At 39.4% G+C, this 20,000-nt stretch overlaps 1 protein-coding gene across 3 annotated transcripts in view; it reads left to right on the top strand.

Moving 5' to 3' along the window:
• Positions 1–20,000, top strand: part of LOC138038815 (alpha-2-macroglobulin-like) — a 91,867-nt gene that overhangs the window by 71,647 nt on the left and 220 nt on the right. For all 3 annotated transcript variants that reach the window (XM_068884875.1, XM_068884874.1, XM_068884873.1), the window contains exons 23-36: positions 145–231; positions 2,440–2,613; positions 3,685–3,766; positions 4,856–5,012; positions 6,989–7,063; positions 7,308–7,467; positions 9,038–9,273; positions 11,915–12,073; positions 13,816–13,887; positions 14,657–14,808; positions 17,268–17,355; positions 18,008–18,179; positions 18,914–18,983; positions 19,912–20,000. The exon at positions 19,912–20,000 is cut by the window's right edge and continues 220 nt beyond it. In XM_068884875.1, the coding sequence (XP_068740976.1) occupies positions 145–231; positions 2,440–2,613; positions 3,685–3,766; positions 4,856–5,012; positions 6,989–7,063; positions 7,308–7,467; positions 9,038–9,273; positions 11,915–12,073; positions 13,816–13,887; positions 14,657–14,808; positions 17,268–17,355; positions 18,008–18,179; positions 18,914–18,978 (1,679 nt within the window). In that variant the 3' untranslated portion in view covers positions 18,979–18,983; positions 19,912–20,000. The remainder of the gene's footprint in view (positions 1–144; positions 232–2,439; positions 2,614–3,684; positions 3,767–4,855; positions 5,013–6,988; positions 7,064–7,307; positions 7,468–9,037; positions 9,274–11,914; positions 12,074–13,815; positions 13,888–14,656; positions 14,809–17,267; positions 17,356–18,007; positions 18,180–18,913; positions 18,984–19,911) is intronic.

The raw sequence follows: 20,000 nt of genomic DNA, 5'->3' as shown, positions 1-20,000 counted from the left end.
ATTATTAGGCTTTTTAAGGACTGCCTTCTGTATCAACCAAAAGTCCTTACAATGTAGTGATTGTTGGTGACATTTAGTGGAAGACGTATTAAAGTGCGAGAATGTCTTGATGAATGTTAATGACCTTTTCTGTTTCCGGAACAGATAGAAGCTTTTTCAAGGATAACATTGAGCTTCCTCTGCCTCAGAATATTGTCCCTGGTTCTGTTTATGCAATGATATCGACTGTTGGTAAGTGGTGTGTTTATTTGTGTATGTACTGTATGGTTTATATGTGTATTTAATAACTAGATTCCATGTTGCCAAGCATCTGTTCAGTAATTGATCACAGATGACATCAAAATGTGAAAAGAACAAAAATGTTCTTACCAGGGGAGCAGGGACAGCGTAGTGGTTAAAGCAACGGCCTCCGACCAATGTGGCCCGTGTTCGATTCCGGAGTCTTGGCCATGGGTGGGTGAGTTCGTTGTTGGTTCTTTACTCTGCTCCAAGAGGTTCTCTGTTTTACCCCTCTCCTCAAAAACCAACATTTCTAAATTCCAATTCGATCGACCTCCCTGAGAACCACTGCTAAGTGAGTGGAGCTTCCTGGGTAAATATCATTTGTTATTATTAACTTCTTACTAACCGAGCGCGAGTGCCGTACTGGGGAATATTGGCCCGAGGTCGTGGCAGTACGGACCGAGCGCAGCGAGGTACGTACAAAAACGACCGAGGGCCAATATTCCCCAGTACGGCTCGAGCTAGCTCGGTTAGTAAGTAGTTTATTATATAGCATACACAATTGCCTTTAACTGTACGCTTTCTACCAAATTAAGGACCTTCCATTTTAAGCTCCTACATCGAAGAAAATCAGTCTTGTTCAATCAGATAAATGTTGCTTTTGTGAACATGAAACAGAAACTATTACTCATCTTTTTCTGCGCTGTTCCATAACACAAAGCTTTTGGAATGATGTTAAGCAATTCCTCTTTCAAAAGGACCTTGGAAATGATTTTGTTCTCACAGATCTTCATTTGATAAATGTTGCTTTTGTGAACATGAAACAGAAACTATTACTCATCTTTTTCTGCGCTGTTCCATAACACAAAGCTTTTGGAATGATGTTAAGCTATTCCTCTTTCAAAAGGACCTTGGAAATGATTTTGTTCTCACAGATCTTCATTTGATGGGGCTGTCTAATGTCCCTACTTATGCAGCGATTGATCTGGTTCTTCTACTTGCAAGATATCATATTTACTCTTGTAAATTAGAGGGAGCGTTGCCTTGTTTTTCCGTCTTTAATAGTAACCTGAACACAATTATTCAAACTAAAAAACAAGTAGCTCTCCGTAGTTACCGTCCCACCTTCTTTAAAAACAAATGGAGGCTTTTTCTTCGTTAAACTTGGTTTGCTCACACCTTGGTAAGCCCCTAGCTCATATCCTTTTCTTTTCTATAAATGTTTTTCAATTTTTTCAGCCTAAATCACCCACCCATCTTCTTCCAGTGGTTAATACCCGTTTCCTAAGTAATTCCAGTCTATTTGTTAAGTAACCGAATCGTTTGTATAGCATGTGTTTTGTACAGTCAATTTGTGATTGTTTTGTAATCTGAAAATACTCGCTCCGAATGTTATAAATTTATACCTTTATAGCAATAATTAATAAGATTGTATTGTAAGTTGTGCAAGTAAGCATTGTACTGTAAGTCATGTTTTAATAAACATTTATATATAAAATAAAAAACAAAAAATAAAGTAGCTTATTATATGGCTTTTAATTACCTTTTGCTTTTTTTTTTGCAAGCCCGTAATCGGCACGTGGGCATTACGGGAGAATACAGCACTACAATTCCGTCATACTTCGCCAATCAAAACGCGCGTTATATCGGCTACAAACACAACCCTTATAATATATTATTATCACTATTATTATTATTATTATTATTATGACGTCTTCTCTGATCTGTTACTGATCAGATGCAAAAAAATAAGGCGTCTGCTGTGCGTCTGCCCTCTAATATATCATAGGTGAGAGCCAATCTAAATGTGTGCATTATTGAACTTATTGTGGGTTTTGATCACCATGCCATTCTAAATAGGACCTTCTTTGTCTAGAAAGGTGTTTGTACAAGTTAAGAGCACTTCTTTACGTATCCGTAGTACTTGCCAAAACTGAGCTTATTGACCTTCACAGTTTTGCAGGTGAAAGTTTAACATGAGAGCGTAACTTGTGTTTTCATTTGCAAATTGACAGGTGCTTTTCTCCTTAACTTGAATGTTGCGAAGAATAAACCAGTCAGATTTTAAGATTCAAAGTGAACAACTTTCTGGAAAAAAAAAAGATTTGATCAAAGGCTAAAAACTGGTTGAGGAGACTTTAGGGAATCTTACGAGGTTTCAAACAATATTATTTTAAAGCTCGTAGTGAACCCATTTTGTACTCTTTTGGGTTTCAGGTGATCTAATGGGCCCAGCATTGAATGTGGAGACCTTACTCAGACTTCCCTACGGCTGTGGTGAACAGAATATGGTGAACTTTGCCCCCAGTATTTACATCATGAAGTATTTGTCAACTCTGGGACAACTGGACAAAACTATTGAAAATAAAGCCAAGAACATAATGAGAACTGGTAATGAGCTTGCCTTTGCTATTAGACCCTTTCACTTCTGAGTATAAAATAGTATAAAACTAGTATAAAATAGTTTGGTGTTGTGTAGAGTAATCTACAAGTGTCACTCTTGCAAGAGAACTGAGGGTAAAAGGAAACGCTGGACAGTGGATACAGAGGTCGTTAACATTTTCATTCCCACGATCAAAACGTTTATTCTCCTAACTAGTACCATACATTTCTTTGTTGGCCAGTCATGAAAATTTGGTGTTATATCAATTTGATCACAGCTCTAAAGCTGATAGAGCGACTTTCGTATGACCTTGAAAAAGTGTTCTCAATTTGTTTCACGGACCAATGTTTGGAAAGATTAAAAGAAAGCTTCTCCTTATTTCCGCCAAGGAAGCTCCTAATATGGGCAATAAACAGTTTGATTTACATTTCAAATGACGTCAAAGTGAAATACCGATCGCTTTCCAGAACGTTCAGTGGAGAGATGATGTTGTTTGCTAGGCCATTGAAAATTCGCGTTCGTTTGTTTTTGTTCGTTAAGCCAACTAAGTGTTTGCATTTGCGTTTACGTTCTGTTTTTACGTTTATTTTTCAAGGTCATATGAAAGTCGCTCTAATAATCTTCATTATAATATAATAATAATAATAATAATAATAATAATAATAATAATAATAATAATAATAATAATAATAATAATAATAGTATGGTGCTTGATTCCTTCTCATTGGCAAGTTAAAAAATGGTTTTTAGTCTGTTAAAATATCGCAGAAACACCAGGTGGAACGTAATAACAAAGCAATGTAATTATGTGATTTTATTCGGTAAGTGAATTGCGTTTTAAGCGCGATTCGTTTTGCTGCTGCCTTGGCGTAAATCATTCAAACGCGTTTTAAACGGGTTTGTGTTTAAAATGGTAAAAAATGCGTTTTTTAGTTGTTCATCTGAATCCCTCTTTTCCTAAATAAGCTCACACACTATTAGACTATTTCATTCAAGGAATTGTAAAGAAGGATAGGATTAGCCCCTCTTAAAACAAGCTTGAGATACCATGGATGACAGTATTTTTATTGATAACTCAGGATATCAAAGAGAGCTCACCTACAAACGAGATGATGGCTCATACAGTGCTTTTGGAAAAAGAGATTCAGAAGGAAACATGTGGTAAGCGAACTCTTCTTGTTGTCTAATATGGTAAAAAAATATCTTTTGTATTGGGTGTGTTCGCCTCTTTAAAAAAAGGTACTGAATTTGTTCAGATTTAAGCGTGAGATAACTACATGAATAACACAATTCTAACTGTCAGTACCTATTTGTGAGTTAGAACATCATTTTTGTCACGAGGAACACATGACCTTGTTATAAAAGATTGCTTTGTCTTCCTTCCTAATTAAGATGTCATCCGTTGAATCTGTTATTCACTGCTTTATATTCTTCATTTGTCAGGTTGTCTTGCTGCTCGTTTTCACCGTTGCAAACCTTGGTAACTCTGCTACATAAGTTTTCTTGAAGCCCAGATGTTCAAAAGCCAATTATCACTAATCCGTGATTACATACAAACTGAGGCTTAAATTGGCTAATCGAAAATCCTTAACCTTGTAATTTTATGGTGACGGAAAGCAACAGTCTAGTCAATTTTGGGGACTTCGTTAAGTCTTGTGGAAACTTTATGTGATCCGAAAATAGACTGCAACTTAAGTGTTTAACAACTGGGCCCTGGTCTCTGCCTCAAGTCCTTATCCTTGCTTTCACCTCTCTTCTGTTCCTCAAGCCATTTCTCTTAATTTCGCCATGAGAGCACTCTCCCCCTGTTGGGAGTAAAGACCTTACAGTGAAATTACCAACCACTTATACTGGAAGCTGTAACTCATACCCAACGCAATAGTAGACCTCTAGGAGTTTTCACTTTTTAGAAGTGCTAGATACAAGGGTAATGGCTTCCTTATAAATTACCATTTGCTTTAAGTCCCATGCAGGCCCAAAAAATATTTCTATGACTCGTGACATAAAAAAGTGTGATATGGCATAGAAGGGCTCAATGGTTTTCTAGATCTGTTTAGTATCGGTATTGATCTTTTGTCTCTAAATTACAAATACAAATCGCGGTAACATTGCAACTGTATTGCCATTTACAATAGTATACATTTAACCTGGATGCTGCTTTGTCTTCTGTTGTTTGAGTAATTTACGAATATTATGTACAAGCCATTCTCCCATCACTAATTTTTGCAACTTTGCCTTTTTTCCTGCAAGGTTGACAGCCTTTGTATTGCGGTCCTTTGCGCAGGCGCAACCTTTCATCTTTGTTGATTCAAGCGAACTCACGACAATCCAAAAATGGATAACTAGGAAGCAACAGAAGGATGGCTGCTTTCCCAAGCATGGAAGGCTTTTCAATAAACTGCTTAAGGTTTGTAACCAAATCGATGCAAGTGCTATGCAATGGTAATTCAGGTCAAGGAGTTCACTCTGTTTTTAACCATTTTCTAATGGTCTTCCTTACTTCAGCTAGAGTTAAGCCTGCTCCACAGACGAAACCAAACCTCTGGCTAGGTCTGTCTGCAAATCAGTGCCAAAATACTTGTTCTTGGCCTCGATTTGAGTAGGCACCACGATTGGTCTGTTAAGAAAAACAGTTGTTTTACAACTGAAGACTGGTAATAGCCAATCAGGTTAGAGGGAAATTTGAAACGCATACGTAACTAACCGGTGTTAGATTACGTCTGGGACGCAGGCTATTAGACTTCTATACCAAGAAAGAAGTATTCACTACTTGCACAAATCCCATAATACAGTTCATTTTGGAGATTATTTGCATTAAAACAATGGATATCCAGTTCACTGAAGCATGATACAGCCCCAAGAGTAATTAACTTCGTATTGTCTTTATGTAAAGAACCCCCAAGAAGTCTTGCATTATGGGATTGTGCAAGTAGTGAATACCATTGAATTGACTCGGAATAATGCAGCAATAATAATGATGACGATGATAATAATAACAATAATGATAATAATAATAATAGTAATAATAATAATAATAATAATTTTTTTAATAATAATTTTATTAATAGGTTCCTCACAATAACAACTAATAGCAATCGATTCGCAAAAAGTGGTTGAAAGTTATAAAATTTAAAACTATTTACAAAAGGCCATGTATAATAATAATAATGATAATAATAATAATAATAATAATAATAATAATAATAATATAATTTGAGAAGGGTGTTGGAGCTCTAGAGTAAGAAGAAAACTCTAAGGGACCTTTGGTCATGGGCTATGACCCGCTCCCTTAGGAAGCAAACCGGAAAAACGATCATCCAGTTCACAAAGATGATAATAATAATAAATGTCTATGTTCCTTTTGTTTTGTGTTAAACGTGCTAGCTACTAGATATGAGCAAACATTGACTTAGCCTGTGCGACTTCCGGTGATTGTGTGACAAAGGAACCTCACTTATCTCCCCAGCGCTACGAGCTGAATGCAAAACAGCACGTGCTGGGTCGGACAAGAGTATCGGTTTGCAGGCGATATTCACAAGCAACGCAGCCAATAATCGTATCTAATGTCAGGGTGAAGCACTTGCAGGGAACAGCATTGCCTGAAACTACTCGAATACTGAAAAAAGTGCTTGAAAATTTAAGGTGTTACCTTAGCTCGCAGGTTGTGAATAGCTGATATAGTTTTCCATCACCAGCTTTACATGCTAGGCAGTAATGTTGTAGCCCAAACCCGGGGCTCGTTGGTAGAGGCTCGCAGCTTTCATCACTACCCCTACCCAAAAAGATGTCTTCTGTGTTATTTTCCTTTGTCCAGCCGCTCAGGGAGACAAACTACATTTTCTTTTGTTGTATGATTACATGTATGCACGTTGTTTTTGTCGTTGTTACTGTTTCTTCTTTTGGAAAACATGAAAGACGACTTCCAATCCAAACATTATAAGGCAACCACCAAATCGCCGACCAGTTGGCTCAATCGAGAGCGCGCTGGACTTCTTTGCGGGAGGTCGAACCCCTGCCGGGCCAACACTCAGGGTCTTTAAGTAACTGACAAGAAAGTTCTGCCTTTGTAACTACATCTGCAAATAGTTAGACTTTCTAGTCTTCTCGTCTCACAGCCCTTGTTCATTAACTCTGTGGGACGTTAAAGATCCCACACACTATTCGAAAAGAGTAGGGCACAGAGTTCCCGGTGTTGTGGTTTGACCTTTCCAGAAAGTGGTCGGCTTGGCAGGATTAGCTTGAAGGGCTTTTGTGCAAATGAGACCACAGTAAATAATAAAGTCAGGCTACTTAGCCAAGTGCTGGAGCCAGTCACTCAAACCTCAAACATTCATTCCAATGCTGCATCGTGTTGATTTGTTTTTCTTTTGTTTATCATTTTAGGGTGGAGTAGGAACTGAAGCCACACTTACTGCATTTGTCACAGTGTCCCTTCTGGAATCTGGAATGAGTCGTAAGGTAGGGACAAATGATTCCCTTTTCATCAAATCCCAGACACCAAGTTAATTGTTTTTAATGGTTATGTGATAAAGATGCCTTTGGCTTCACAAGCGACGTTTAAAATTGCGAAAGTGAAAGTTGCTTCATCAACAGTAATCAATGTTCTGATCCAAAATCCGAAGTAGCATGAATCAGAACATGCACAGTTCCTTTTAGTCGAGTGTTTTGATAGCTGTTTTTTTGAATTTGTGTTCTTTTACAGGATGAAACCATTCATCGCGCTCTTAACTGTCTAAGGAGTAAGATTTCAAATCTGACTGATTCCTACTCGCTGGCGCTGTTTGCTTATACATTCACCTTGGCCAAAGATCCTAGTTACATTGATTTATTAGCTTCCCTTAAAGACAATGCTATCATTGAAGGTTAGTAACATTGTTTCTCCCCCCACCCCATTCAACGCTTGAGTAAAGGTGTCGTCGTCATCATCAGGTTCCAAGACTATACGAATTTAACCCACTTGTTACATCATCCTAGTAACTTTGATTCGATTCTTTAACTCTCATTAATCAGCAAGGAGTATGGGTGCGTGGCTGTGTCCATGTTTGCAGAAAAGTGGATCGGAAACCGACCTTCTAACTTCGTGTTCTTTCGTTTGTTTCTGGTTTCAGTCTACTTGTACCGCATGGTTTCACTGTGAAAACCTTCATGTCGTGAACCTTTTTGGAAATTACTTATGTCCAATCGCAATTTTCTTTTCATAATTACTTGTTCGCAGTCTACTTTGGAAAATGAGAAATTGGCTAGGCTGGAGGTGGGCTGGAGGCGATATAAGCTGTTTAGTCATTGCAAAATTGACATATGTCAATTGCCTCAACAAAGCAAAATAACCCTACCCCGTTAGGAAAGAAAGAGCAAAATTCAACCACATATCATCAAAAATGTCAATTCTAGTCAAAGTTGTCTTTGATCGAATCACCCATCCACACTTAACCTTGGGAAGTCACATTTGTCGTTGTCTTGGGGAAGACAACCCCAAGACGACCTTATTCATAAATGGCGGTCACATTTATAATTAGAGCGTTGCACCGGAAGCGCGAGGTCACGGGTTCAAACCCCGTTGAAGTCCTGAATTTTTCAGGCTTCTTTACGCAATTGCAAAAATTGCGTTCATAACTGCGAAGATCATAGCTTCACTTGATTTCATATCCGCAGTTCATATATGATTCATTTCATATACCATTTCATCATTGATTCATTCCTCACGGGACCATTAGAACCGACAAATGACCAGCTCCCAACGTCAGTGGCTTCATAGCACAGTTGGTTAGAGCGTCGCACCGGAATCGCGAGGTCACGGGTTCAAACCCTGTTGAAGTCCTGAATTTTTCAGGCTTCTCTACGCAATTGTAAAAATTGCGTTCATAACTGCGAAGATCATAGCTTCACTTGATTTCATATCCGCAGTTCATATATGATTCATTTCATATACCATTTCAGCATTTATAATTCTTTTGTCCAAGTGCAAATTAGCCTACCAAGCCTCATTTTAGAGCAAGAGTTCTTTTCAATTCACTGTATGGTATCGAGGTTTGGTAGGCTAATTTGCATTTGGACAAAAGAATCATAAATTGACCTCCATTTATGAATAAGGTCAATAGGCTAGATTAAATTCCGTGCGATCAAGACAACAGAGTCGAGGTTCAGGCGCGTAATTTGCTCTTTTCCTTTGCTACCAACAAAAAATGCAAATTCTTTCCCCAGACTTTGTTCTTGCGCAATTCGATTGCTCACAGGTTAGAGAGGAATAATAACAATTTGTGATGGCGCGACTAAAAACCTTCATCTGTTATTTTGCACTTCCCTTGAAGCAATCACTGTTCCGGGAACGAAATTTTTTTTTCACTTAGAAGGAAGTACTTTTTCTTATTGAAATAGTTTCTTCGTGTTTATGAATTTTGGGACTAACACTGTCGCTCTTATTTATGTAACCAGATGGATTGATGCATTGGGAAAAGGTCAAAGAGGTATCAACTCCACGAGAAAACGGGTTTCGGTGGTGGAATCCGTATAACCGAGCCCGAGGAGCAGACATAGAGATGACTGCCTATGCTCTGATGACTTATACTCTATTGGCCGAAACTGACTCTTCTCTGATTGGTCAGGCAATGCCTATTGTTAAGTGGCTCACAAAACAGAGAAACGCCCTGGGAGGATTTGCATCCACACAGGTACTTGGGTACTTGCACAAAGACGATATCCACGAGAACGAATTTGCAGTAAAACCACAATTAACACTTAATGACTGGTTTGTTTCCCGAGAATCTCAATGTTTCCCGAGGGACCAGTCATTAAGTCATTTGTTATATAGAGTGTTTTCACTCACGTGATCGGTAAACTTGTTTTTCCACCAAAACAAAAGAAAAGATTTGCATGATAATAGAGCTCAATTCCCGGAGGATTAGTTGGGGACACCAACATGGCCGCGGTTCCTTTGTTCAGGGACACCAACATGGCCGCCGTGACGTCACGTGAAAACACTCTATAGCACAAAAAGAAAAACATGCAACGGCAACAGCAACAGCGACAGCGGTCGTCGGTCAACATTCGTGGGCTGTTACTCTCTGACGTCATAGATTTTGCACTGTTGCCCGCTCAGAGACGTTTGGTGGGAAACAGTTTTCTTGTTAGATGTCATGTGACCTCGAAGTAACCAATGAGAGCGCGTGCTTCTCGGGAGAAAAAATCAGCTATATAACAATAATAATTAGTTGAATGGCAAAAACGATGTTTAAGTGTAACAATATGGAGCTTAATGACGAGGTATTTTTGAGCCACGGTACGGCAACCGGAAGTGAGCTGTTTTACTTTTAACTTGTTCTGACCCTACTATATTTATACCAGCAGTAATCGTAGATTATAGTGCATCCTCTTGGGGCCTTTTGCACATGCATCGGTTTTTGGGGTGCAGGGATGGCGCAGTGGTGAGAGCACTCGCCTCCCACCAGTGTGGCCCGCGTTCGATTCCCAGACTCGGCGTCATACGTGGGTTGAGTTTGTTGGTTCTCTACTCTGCACCCACAGGTTTTCTCCAGGTACTCCGGTTTCCTCTCTCCTCAAAAACCGACATTTGACTTGATTTACTTTCATTGTTCATTTCAATTTACATTTTCCCAATTAGCGCTCCAGCGCTACAACGACTAGACACTTAAATAAAGTTTCTTTCCTTTCCATAAAACATCTCAATCCTTTTACTCCTCGGCTAAGTTATGGGGAATTGATTTCTCACTCTAAATTACTTGTGGACGAAATCCTGAGGTGTTTTCATTGAAATGAAACTTCTGATTCTTTCTCCATTCGTTAGCAGTGATCCTTCCAAATTTCAGAGAAATCGACCGATCCGCGAATATATATTTTTTTTTTAGCGACGTGACGAAAAGTCAACAGATCGTAGGCAAGTTTTGGCATTGAGTTACGCAATGGTAGATGTCAAACATGTTCCTTTCACAAAATTCCTCCGAATTGCAAACTATCCTCTCAGAAAACAAGAACATCGTTCTAAAAGCTTATTCAGTGCAAAAAGTAGGTTTTGGAGGTAAATTTTTAGATTTGAAAACACGTTTCCGACCGAAGGTTTGATCACGCCACGTGGAATAATAATAAAACAACACAACAACTGAGACGCTAACCCTAATTTGACTTGTTGCCGTAAAAATCATCCAGATGTTTTCTCCTTGTCTCTAAAGAAGCCCTCTATTTTTTTCACGATTTCGACTAAAATGCCCTGTTTTTCACCCTCCTGCATGGACGCCATTTCGGTCTCGCTTGAAGTCAAATAATGATGTCATTTCAACCGATTCCGATAAAAACTAGCCAGTGATACGCTAATTGCCATATCTTGTTACTGACCAAGTTTCGTGTCGATCGGAAATGCCTCCGATTTTTCCCAAAAAAATTCAAATGATTAATCAAAATGGCGCAAAACAAACGCTAGGCATGCTGGATGCTATTGTGACACACAGATTTGGAACCGACTGCCAACTTCTTTTCTCGATTTCTCGCGCACGAATACACAGAAAACCCAACCACTAAATCAGGAAGCGTCTTCTTCGTCGACGCAATTACGTAGTATCTTTTCACTGTCCGAGACGAGTGGTTTAAAAATCTAGAGTATACGATATATGTTTACTTCCGGGTGCCGTACGTGGCTTAAAACGTCACGTGCACGTGCGTATTACATATTTGTGTACTTTATCTTCCGTTTTCGCCATGGAAACGACACGAATTGACCAATTAAAAAAAAGAAGATTAAACCTCTCTGAATGGTCAGTTGGACCTCTGAAGACCTTGATGTCAAACCCTCTTGATTTGGCCAATGGTAAGGTCAACCTTTGTAGAAACTATTACGTGTAGTGATTATTTTAAATAACTCAGCCACAAAAACTTCCCAAACAACAGCTGGTTTAGCAAGCCATTGTGCACACAACACTTCAAAATCAAGTGCGGATGAGTGGAATTGAAGAATAACTGGTGCTCCACTTAGTGTGATCGTTTTCTAACATCCGGTTATTTATACTGGGGGTTAAAATTGTTCTAAGTGTAGATGGTCTGATAAAACTACAACTGCAGGGAGGCATGATATTTGTATTCTACTGGTCATGAGCTTCTCTCAAGAATCTTCGGTTGGCAGAGAATTTTTCAAGTTTCTTTAGGGTCGCCGCTCGAACGCCCAGTTGCTTTAACAAAGAAACTGCAAAGATTTGTTACTGAACTTTTGAAAAAGTGAGAAGTCTGCCGTATTTCACAGAAACGTTTTCTGCCGAGGTTAAATAATTCACATTGATCAAGATACACTCCTTTGAACCTCTGCAGGACACGTGTGTTGCCCTACAAGCTCTGAGCAAGTATGCCAGCAAAGTGTATTCCAACACCACTTCGCTCACAGTTCAAGTTGGAAAGAAGGCTGAACAGCAGTTTAGAGCTTCATTCATCATAACGGACGAAAACAGACTTGTCTCCCAGAGGGCTGAGGTAGGTTCTTTGCCAAGAGCATGTTTAGGAAGTTAAGGGCAAATTGTTAGTGTTCACTCTCCGCCGATGGGACCACGAATCCATCGCCCGAAACGGAAAATACCATAATACTCTTTGTTGTTTTTGTTTTCTATTGGGACCATTGTAAGTCCCAAGAGAAACTGGAAACAGTGCTTATGTAAAATTTGGTGGACAAACAAAAGAATTTTTCGGGGTACTCCCGACAATTTAGGATAGTTGTGTGCCGGCGAGGTTCTCAAACCCTGAACCTATTTAAGGGTAGAAAATCGAGATTTGATACCCTTTTGAGTGACAACCCAACGCACACCTACGGCAATACAACCTATAAACGTCCCTTTAAAATCGGTTTTTTAAACTCGGAAACACCTATTCAGGCGTTTCGCTCGTTGGGGTGGATACTGCCATTTAGCGACCCTATCTAAGGAATATGTACGGATCACAAGACCATAATACCAAAAAGGATACCCTGTTTAAGGACTGAGCACCTCAAAAACCCTACCCTATCGGGTGGCACCTATATAGCGCATCTAAGAGAGTACCTCCCACCCCCGGGGAACCTTACCCAGAAATAAACCACTCTTTCTCCATAATGCTTCCCTTAAGCTTACACCGTTTGAACTCCGTGAAAAGCTAAATTTGATGTGTGAAAATATTATACGCAGCTCAACACCGACAACTTTAAAATGGTATTAAAATTCAGTTGGCCTTAAAATTGTTGCTCATATCCATCTCCCTCATACTGCATGTGCCACTTCTTGACAATATAGCCTTTTCTTATACTTCTCACCTGACTTCTATTCTTCCCTTCTCTCTTTCCCACTGTGTTAACCCTTTGACTCTCAGGAGTAAATTCTCCTCACAATTTCAATGAAATGTCAGTCAGACAGGTATTGAGAATAAAGATTATTATCAGCTTAAACAGGTGTGATCTTGATGTAATACCAAATTCTCTTGACTTCGCAACAAATAAAGCTATGGTACTAGTTAAGAGAATTAACGTTTCGATCTTGGGAATGAAAGAGTTGAATATCCCCCCTCATTACACTCTGTGTTCTTCTCTGGTCGATCTAATCTTCCCTATTTTACCAGTCATGTTGTTCGGAGCATCCCTCGTATATTATTGTCAATTTAAACCAGACATTGTAAATAACATAGTTCATAGAGGGACTGGTTATGAAACCTTAGAACTTTCAAAAGCGAGAACAATGTTGTTGCAGTCGATGTTGAATTAACCGTGACCCTGCTCAATCTTTTGTTTTCGCTTCGCACGGATTCGCAAATTAGTTGCGCATAATTTAATCGAAGGATTTGATTGGTTATCTTCTCGAAAAAAGGTGTGTTTTGTGCAGGGTCAAGGCCAAGATACAGACAAAAACATGAAACAAAGGAACTTGTCCAGTTTCATAACCATCTCCATGCATCAACTATGTAAATAACAATAGTTCAAGTATTGTAAATAACATTAGTACAAGTCTTGCCCCAGTATGAGTGTGTGTGTGTGTGTTGTGCGTTTGTGTGTAGTCCTTGTGCTGGCCTACTTATTTTTCTTCCTGTAATGTCTTGTAAATGTTTTTGCAAAAATTAAATTTTAACAAAAATTAAACCAGAGACAAAATTACCTAATCTCATTAGGAAAAAGGGCAATTTCCCATACCTCTGAAGACGACGACATTATTTAAACCCCATTTTTATTGCGTATTGATTTTATTTTCATCTTTTAGATCCCCTCAACCATTCTGCCCATCAAAGAGTTGCCTTTCAAAGTTACTGGAGAAGGCTGTGCTCTGATACAGGTTTGTACCCTTGTGTTTAATTTTCAATCAGCTCCCAACGGTTTGTGAATAATGCATGACTTACATACAAGGTCAAGGTAAGTCAAGCATTTCAGTTTGCAGCACGTTGACTGGCGCAATTGAAACACATCGTAACTGTCAGAAGAAATCAGTGATGCTTTTTGGAGAATCCACTTGTTATGCTGAGGTGAGCATTGGTTTGCGAAGGTTTAAAGCACAGATGGTTTTATTTTAATTCGTCTCAGTCCAGTAAATTTAATCAACTGAGCCATGTTTGTGAAAGTATTCAAAAATTTATGAGATTAGAAGAGTGGAGCTTGCTCTTTGTCATAAACGTTTCCATCACGTCCACTAAAAGCTCAAGGAGTGGCAAGAACGCCTTGTTAGCTCAAATCATCATAAATGGAAATAAACAATAGACGTCCAAACAATAGCTAACAATAATTATTGTTAACAATGGTTTGTGTTCTATATGTGGGCTACCATGGATTATTAGTCCTAGGCTTGCTGCAAACTTTGATCATGCGCTGTTGTTTCCGGTTTTTCCGTCCTCGGGTTCACATAGATGCTTATAGCTTGGTTTGCTCTCGGACTGAAAGAATCTTGGATTGTCAGAGAGAGGGGCTTTATTGCTAGGGCTTGTTTGTCTTAGAGAAAGACAAACAGTTTTATTTTCTGTTTCGTTTTCTTTCTTTCATTCTTTCATTCAGATTTGTCACAGAGTAAGCTTTTATGCATAAAACTGCATGATTCGTGTTTTTCAATGTAGGCCGATGTATCATACAACATCCCGGATGTCAAGGATGAGCCAGCGTTTGATTTGAACGTGACACTCAAGCTGTCAGACGATGTGTTCGGTCCCATGGCAACAGCGGCTGGTGAAATTCTCTGTCTGCCTCTGGAAATGTCCATCACTGCCGAGTAAGATGTTACTTTATTCCTTGTTAAATTATACATAGTAAACACCCGCATATAAGAATCCATAGTTTCGGGGTTCAGTTCAGAAATACCGTCATTTTCATTACTAGAGGTTTAATTAACATACAATGTTTTATTACTTAATCTAAAAAAAATAATTTCAGATTAAAAAATACTATTACTAATATAAGTAAACATTAGCAAATAAAACTGCAACATCATGTTGTTAAGTACTTTTAACATGTCTTAGTTCTTTAGACCAGCAGCCCCCTACCCCGTGGTACTTCAATATGAGTTACATTGCTTTCCTATTCTGGCACTCTCTTCCTTTTTATATAAGACTGTTTGATCAAGAGAAAATAGAGGGGGAAGAGAGAGCATCCCCCATACATGCCTCAAGTTATTTTTAGATCGGCTCCCACGCTGTACAGATCCCAAGGGCATTAAGCAATAGCCAATCATATGGCCAGAATGTGTTATCTGAGCGTGGGCTATCCACTCGGAACACCTTCCGGCCATATGATGTGCTCTCGCCTAATCTCCATGGGATCTGTACAGCGTGGTTTCGATCCAAAAATAACTTGAGACATGTTACCTATAGAAAAGGGCATGTATGGGGGATTCCCTCTTTTCCCCCTTTTATTTTCTCGGTTTTATTTATCAGACTGCATTGGTTCTTATAAAAACATAGTGCTTTATTGGCCAAATTTCACACTGATGTACTTAATACACTTGTTCTTATGTGCGAGTGTTTACTGTAGAATTTATGAAATTTTCATTTATTAAATTTTCGACCTCGGATATTGCGTTTCCAGCTTTCTGAATGGTTCACTCAGTCTCGGTTATCAGGTAATATACCGTATGACCTAATATGGAAACTGATTGCGTCAAGTGTTGCCAAGCTGGAAAGTGTTAAGATTTAAGGACGGTGCCTACTATTGTTATTGCGCATACGTTCTGCGCATCTCGAGATACTCGGGTTTCCTATCGGTAATGCTTACTAATCCAGGGATATTTTTGCGCTGTTTAAGACTATCCGGAGAAAGTAGATCTTGGTATCCAAAAAGAAAATTGGGTGTAACCATCCATTTTTCAGAGATAATTAATCTTCAATTTGAGAAAGAACGCCATACATTGCTTTGCATTATAGAGCTTTTTACAAATATTGTTCATGAATTATCCTTTAAAAATGCGTTGTTACCCCACTTTACTTTTTGGATTTCAATAACACTTGTTAAGATCTACATTTCCTGCATAATCATAAACCTGCTAATACTTTGAATTAGTAGGCACCGTCGTCATTAAATGAAAATTTAATAAAACAATTATTCCATTTGCGCTTGTTGGATATTAGGCTGGTTATAGCCAACTCGGCGCGTATCATCTCATATCCAACGCGCGCTCAGGGAATACTTGTTAAATATTTGAACTGCGAAAATTGAAATACCGCTGGAAAGTTAAAGATCATCGTAGTTAACCAGCAACTAAAGCAGTTGCAAAGAAAGCCTGAAAACAATGCAGGCTTTAGCGGGACTCGACCCTCAGTCGGCTTGATAGCTCAGTTGAAAGAGCAGTTCAGCGCGATCACACCTTCAAGGGGCCGAGCTCTGTTCAAGCCTGCAATCGTGGTCACTTTTGTTTTAATGCACCAAAAAAGCGTTCGTAAGAAGAATGTGCTTTATTTGTTTTCAAAAAAGTTATAATAGGAACTACTTTGCTTGCCCCCTTCCCCCCCCCCCCCCCCTGCCCAATTCCCCCAAAGCAATGTTGAAACATACTGCAGCTTCTCTGAATAATCTCCCAGATTGCCATTAGCGTTGAAAACCGGGAGGGGCCCTGTATGATAGACGGTCTTCATTTTGGTGCCAAAGTGTTCCAAGACGTTTGTCCAGGATTGTAGATGGTTTCTGCTTAACTGCGATGACCTCCCACTCTCCTGTATTTATTCCGTATAAATGGAAAGTCAAATTTACAATGAATTTCGGAGTGCATCGTTACTAAGCAGTCTTTCGATTTGTTGCTGTTGGTATCGTTTAGTCAAACGTATTTTCGGAGCATTTGAAAAAGAGGTCTAAAGACTTACGACCCTTTCCATTTGAAAGAACTGAACGGCCAGATCAGGGGAATTTGGAAGGACTAACTCTACAAAACCTTCAAATAAACACTTTGAGGGTGATATATATACTCCTCCAGAAGAATGCGGGGGATTATCATGCAAGTGTTTCTTTAAATCGTTGCATTTTCTTTGCAAACTGACGGGTCTGGCCGGCCAGTTCTGACAAAAGGTCAATTCAGTCTATTGTCTAACAGCCTGAGCTTAGTTTCGTGCCTGTTCTTACGACAGTACTCATTCCAAGGACTTATTTAAGCCAACAGAGCGTTTAGAAATGTCAATTAACCCTTAGCTATCAAGTCTGTTTGTAATCCGCTTTCCACTACTGGGATTTTCTCTCCTGTTTTAGGTGGCTTGAGGAAGATACCTCCAACATGGCGGTTATTGATGTGAAACTCGTGTCCGGTTACGAGGCCGATGAGGATAGCTTGAAAGAGGTATAGCTTGATTTTGCCCACGGGTCGCTCAGGCTATCGCGTCACAAAACGGTGACGTAAAGCTGTTTACTGTACGGACGGCACACCCTCATCTTTGTGTCTTTTCATTCGAATTCTCGCCTTCTCTGTGAACTCAAAATTCAGAATTCAGAATAGTGGATTTAGAGGGCCTGTTTCACGTAATTTAGCCAAACCAAGCGAAACGCAAAAATAACTACATAAAACATTAAAGGAAGCTTTGAATAAAACAGCAAATTCAAAAACAGACTGGTATGGGCAAAATTGAAGAAAATTAAGATGGATTGCAACAGGGGTTTTCAAAAACGGTTCATCCTAACACTTTCTCAAAGTTCCTCTCTTTTATTTCGAACTTAAATTATATAATATTATGCTCACGACAGAGTTTTTTTGGTATGATGCTTTGAGTTGTATTGCTTAAAAGTAATTTCTGGGTTAACGGTAAGTTCCATGCGAGTAGGGGCCAATGATTGAAAACTATGCAAAATCAACCGCACTGCCGTCACACAGCCCCTTAAAGATTAGAGTGGTTTATAGTTCGCATCTTATCTTATTGCGCAGGCTCAGTACCGTGCCGTCGTCCGCGTCCGCGTCTGCGTACTCGTCCTCAAGCAATTTCCCCTTTTTCCTACAGCTTCTCAAAACCCCGTCACTTGGCTTGAAACGGTACGAGATGGAAGGCCAACATGTAATCTTGTACTTTGACGAGATTGACAAGGTGTCGTTCATGTTCAAGATTTACCAGTCAACAGTTGTGAAGAAAACTAAGCCGGCAGCTGTTACCGTCTACGACTACTATGAAACGCGTGAGTAGACAGGGTGGAGAGGGTAGAGGGACGACAGATAATTATAATCTTTCAACACGCCCCGTGGTATTTCATTCTACCAATTTTTGAATTTCTCTTGTCTTTTCCGGTTCAGTATTCGTTGATCGTTGTTATACGATGAACTGATTCGTTCCTTGGTCAGGCTACGCTTTTTGTTTCGTATAGTTTGGACATAAACTGTCGAAAATTTTTGCTTTTGGTATTTTTGTTCAGCGTTGCATACTTACGTACATACATACAAACTTAGGGCGCTGTCCTTTTGTCAGAACTGGCCAGACAGACCTAATAATTTGCAAAGAAAATGCAACAATTTGAAGGAACACTTGCATGATAATCCGTCGCATTCTTCTGGAGGAGTATATATCATCCCCGAAGTGTGTTAATTTGAATTCGTTGTAGAATTAGTCCTTCCAAATGCCCGGTCTGGCCGGTCAGTTCTGTCAAATGGAAAGCGCCCTTAATTGACTACTTCCCATACGGGCTTTTCAGGGCCAATGAAACAATCAACGAAACGACAGAACACAATAACAACAGCAACAACTGTTAAGAATCCCAACTGGCCGGAGGCAAATTAAACCGGCTGAGAAGTTGAACCAGGGTCTTGAACGCGGCATCTCCGTATCTGAAAGACAAGGGCCCTAACCACTTAGCCTCCCCTTTTATAAGTCGTCTGGCTGTCGTTCGTGTGATCTGATAATTTCTTCCTTCAACAGATCTCTCCGCCACCGTGATGTACGAAATCACCGACGATTTGTGTGGACCTGATGAAATTCAGTAAATTTGGTAAGTCTTCATTTAGCTTGGATTTACATCTCGTGGAAATGATTTTAACAATTTATTTAAAAAGGAGTATCTCTTAGATTTGCCCGAGTTCTTTTATAGCTTCTAGAAATAAATACAGACCATTGATTCGATACTCGCCGACTCTAGATTGAAGGTAAGTAGCTATTGAGCCGGCGTTCAGGCCGATGACGCCCTCGACAAGGTCTTTTCGCGATCTTTTTGAGTTATCAGTTAACGAAACTAATTATGATATCCAAGAGAGAAAATTCGGCGTGAAAAAGAGTTTAGTTAGTTAATATGAATTTTTATGTGGACAGACTTTTTAAACTCCTTGATTTAATTCAAGGCTTCGATTCTCGCACTCGGGGCTGCCATATATGATTTGAGTTTGTAGGTTCTTTAGTCTGCTACGGGAGGTTTTTCTCCAGGTACTCCAATTTTTCCCGTTCATTTGAAGTGATCCTCTTTGATTCAATATGGTTTGATTGGATTCTCCGTCTACCAAATTAGCAGAGCACTTTTCATTCGATTATACAAAACCGGTGCATATATTTTTTCGATTAAGGGGTTTAGTTTCTGAAGAAACTGTTGTACTGCTCCTGTATATTGGCCACCGTAGGGAGGTTTGAATTTCAAATTCCTTAACGGTGGTGAATTTACCATATTAATCGAGTTGATAAACCTCTTCATATATTTCTTGGCCCGGTGATCTTGTTAGCGTCTATGATATTGGCGTTTGTAGTACGTGGCATGGGGCATAAATTCTGGTACTGCGGTGATCACTGTCGTGATAAGTAGGAAGCTCCTAAAGCTATGAAGCCCTGACTTCCAAGAAATAAGTGATGCTGTTGGTTCTGGTGTTTTCAAGACTACAAGCCTGGCGTCGCTTTTCTTCCCCAAATTACTAATATCTATCCTCTTTTGCCAGGTGTGCTAAGTGGATCAACATTGCCAGAAGATTCAGATCGTGTCATATTTCATTACTTTATATTCCAATACTTTATATTCCAATATCAT

The sequence above is a fragment of the Montipora capricornis genome, chromosome 2, assembly GCF_036669925.1.
Source record: "Montipora capricornis isolate CH-2021 chromosome 2, ASM3666992v2, whole genome shotgun sequence".
Taxonomy (NCBI): Eukaryota; Metazoa; Cnidaria; class Anthozoa; order Scleractinia; family Acroporidae; genus Montipora; species Montipora capricornis.
Note: the sequence above shows the minus strand (reverse complement) of the source record. Positions and strands in the feature narration are given on the sequence as shown.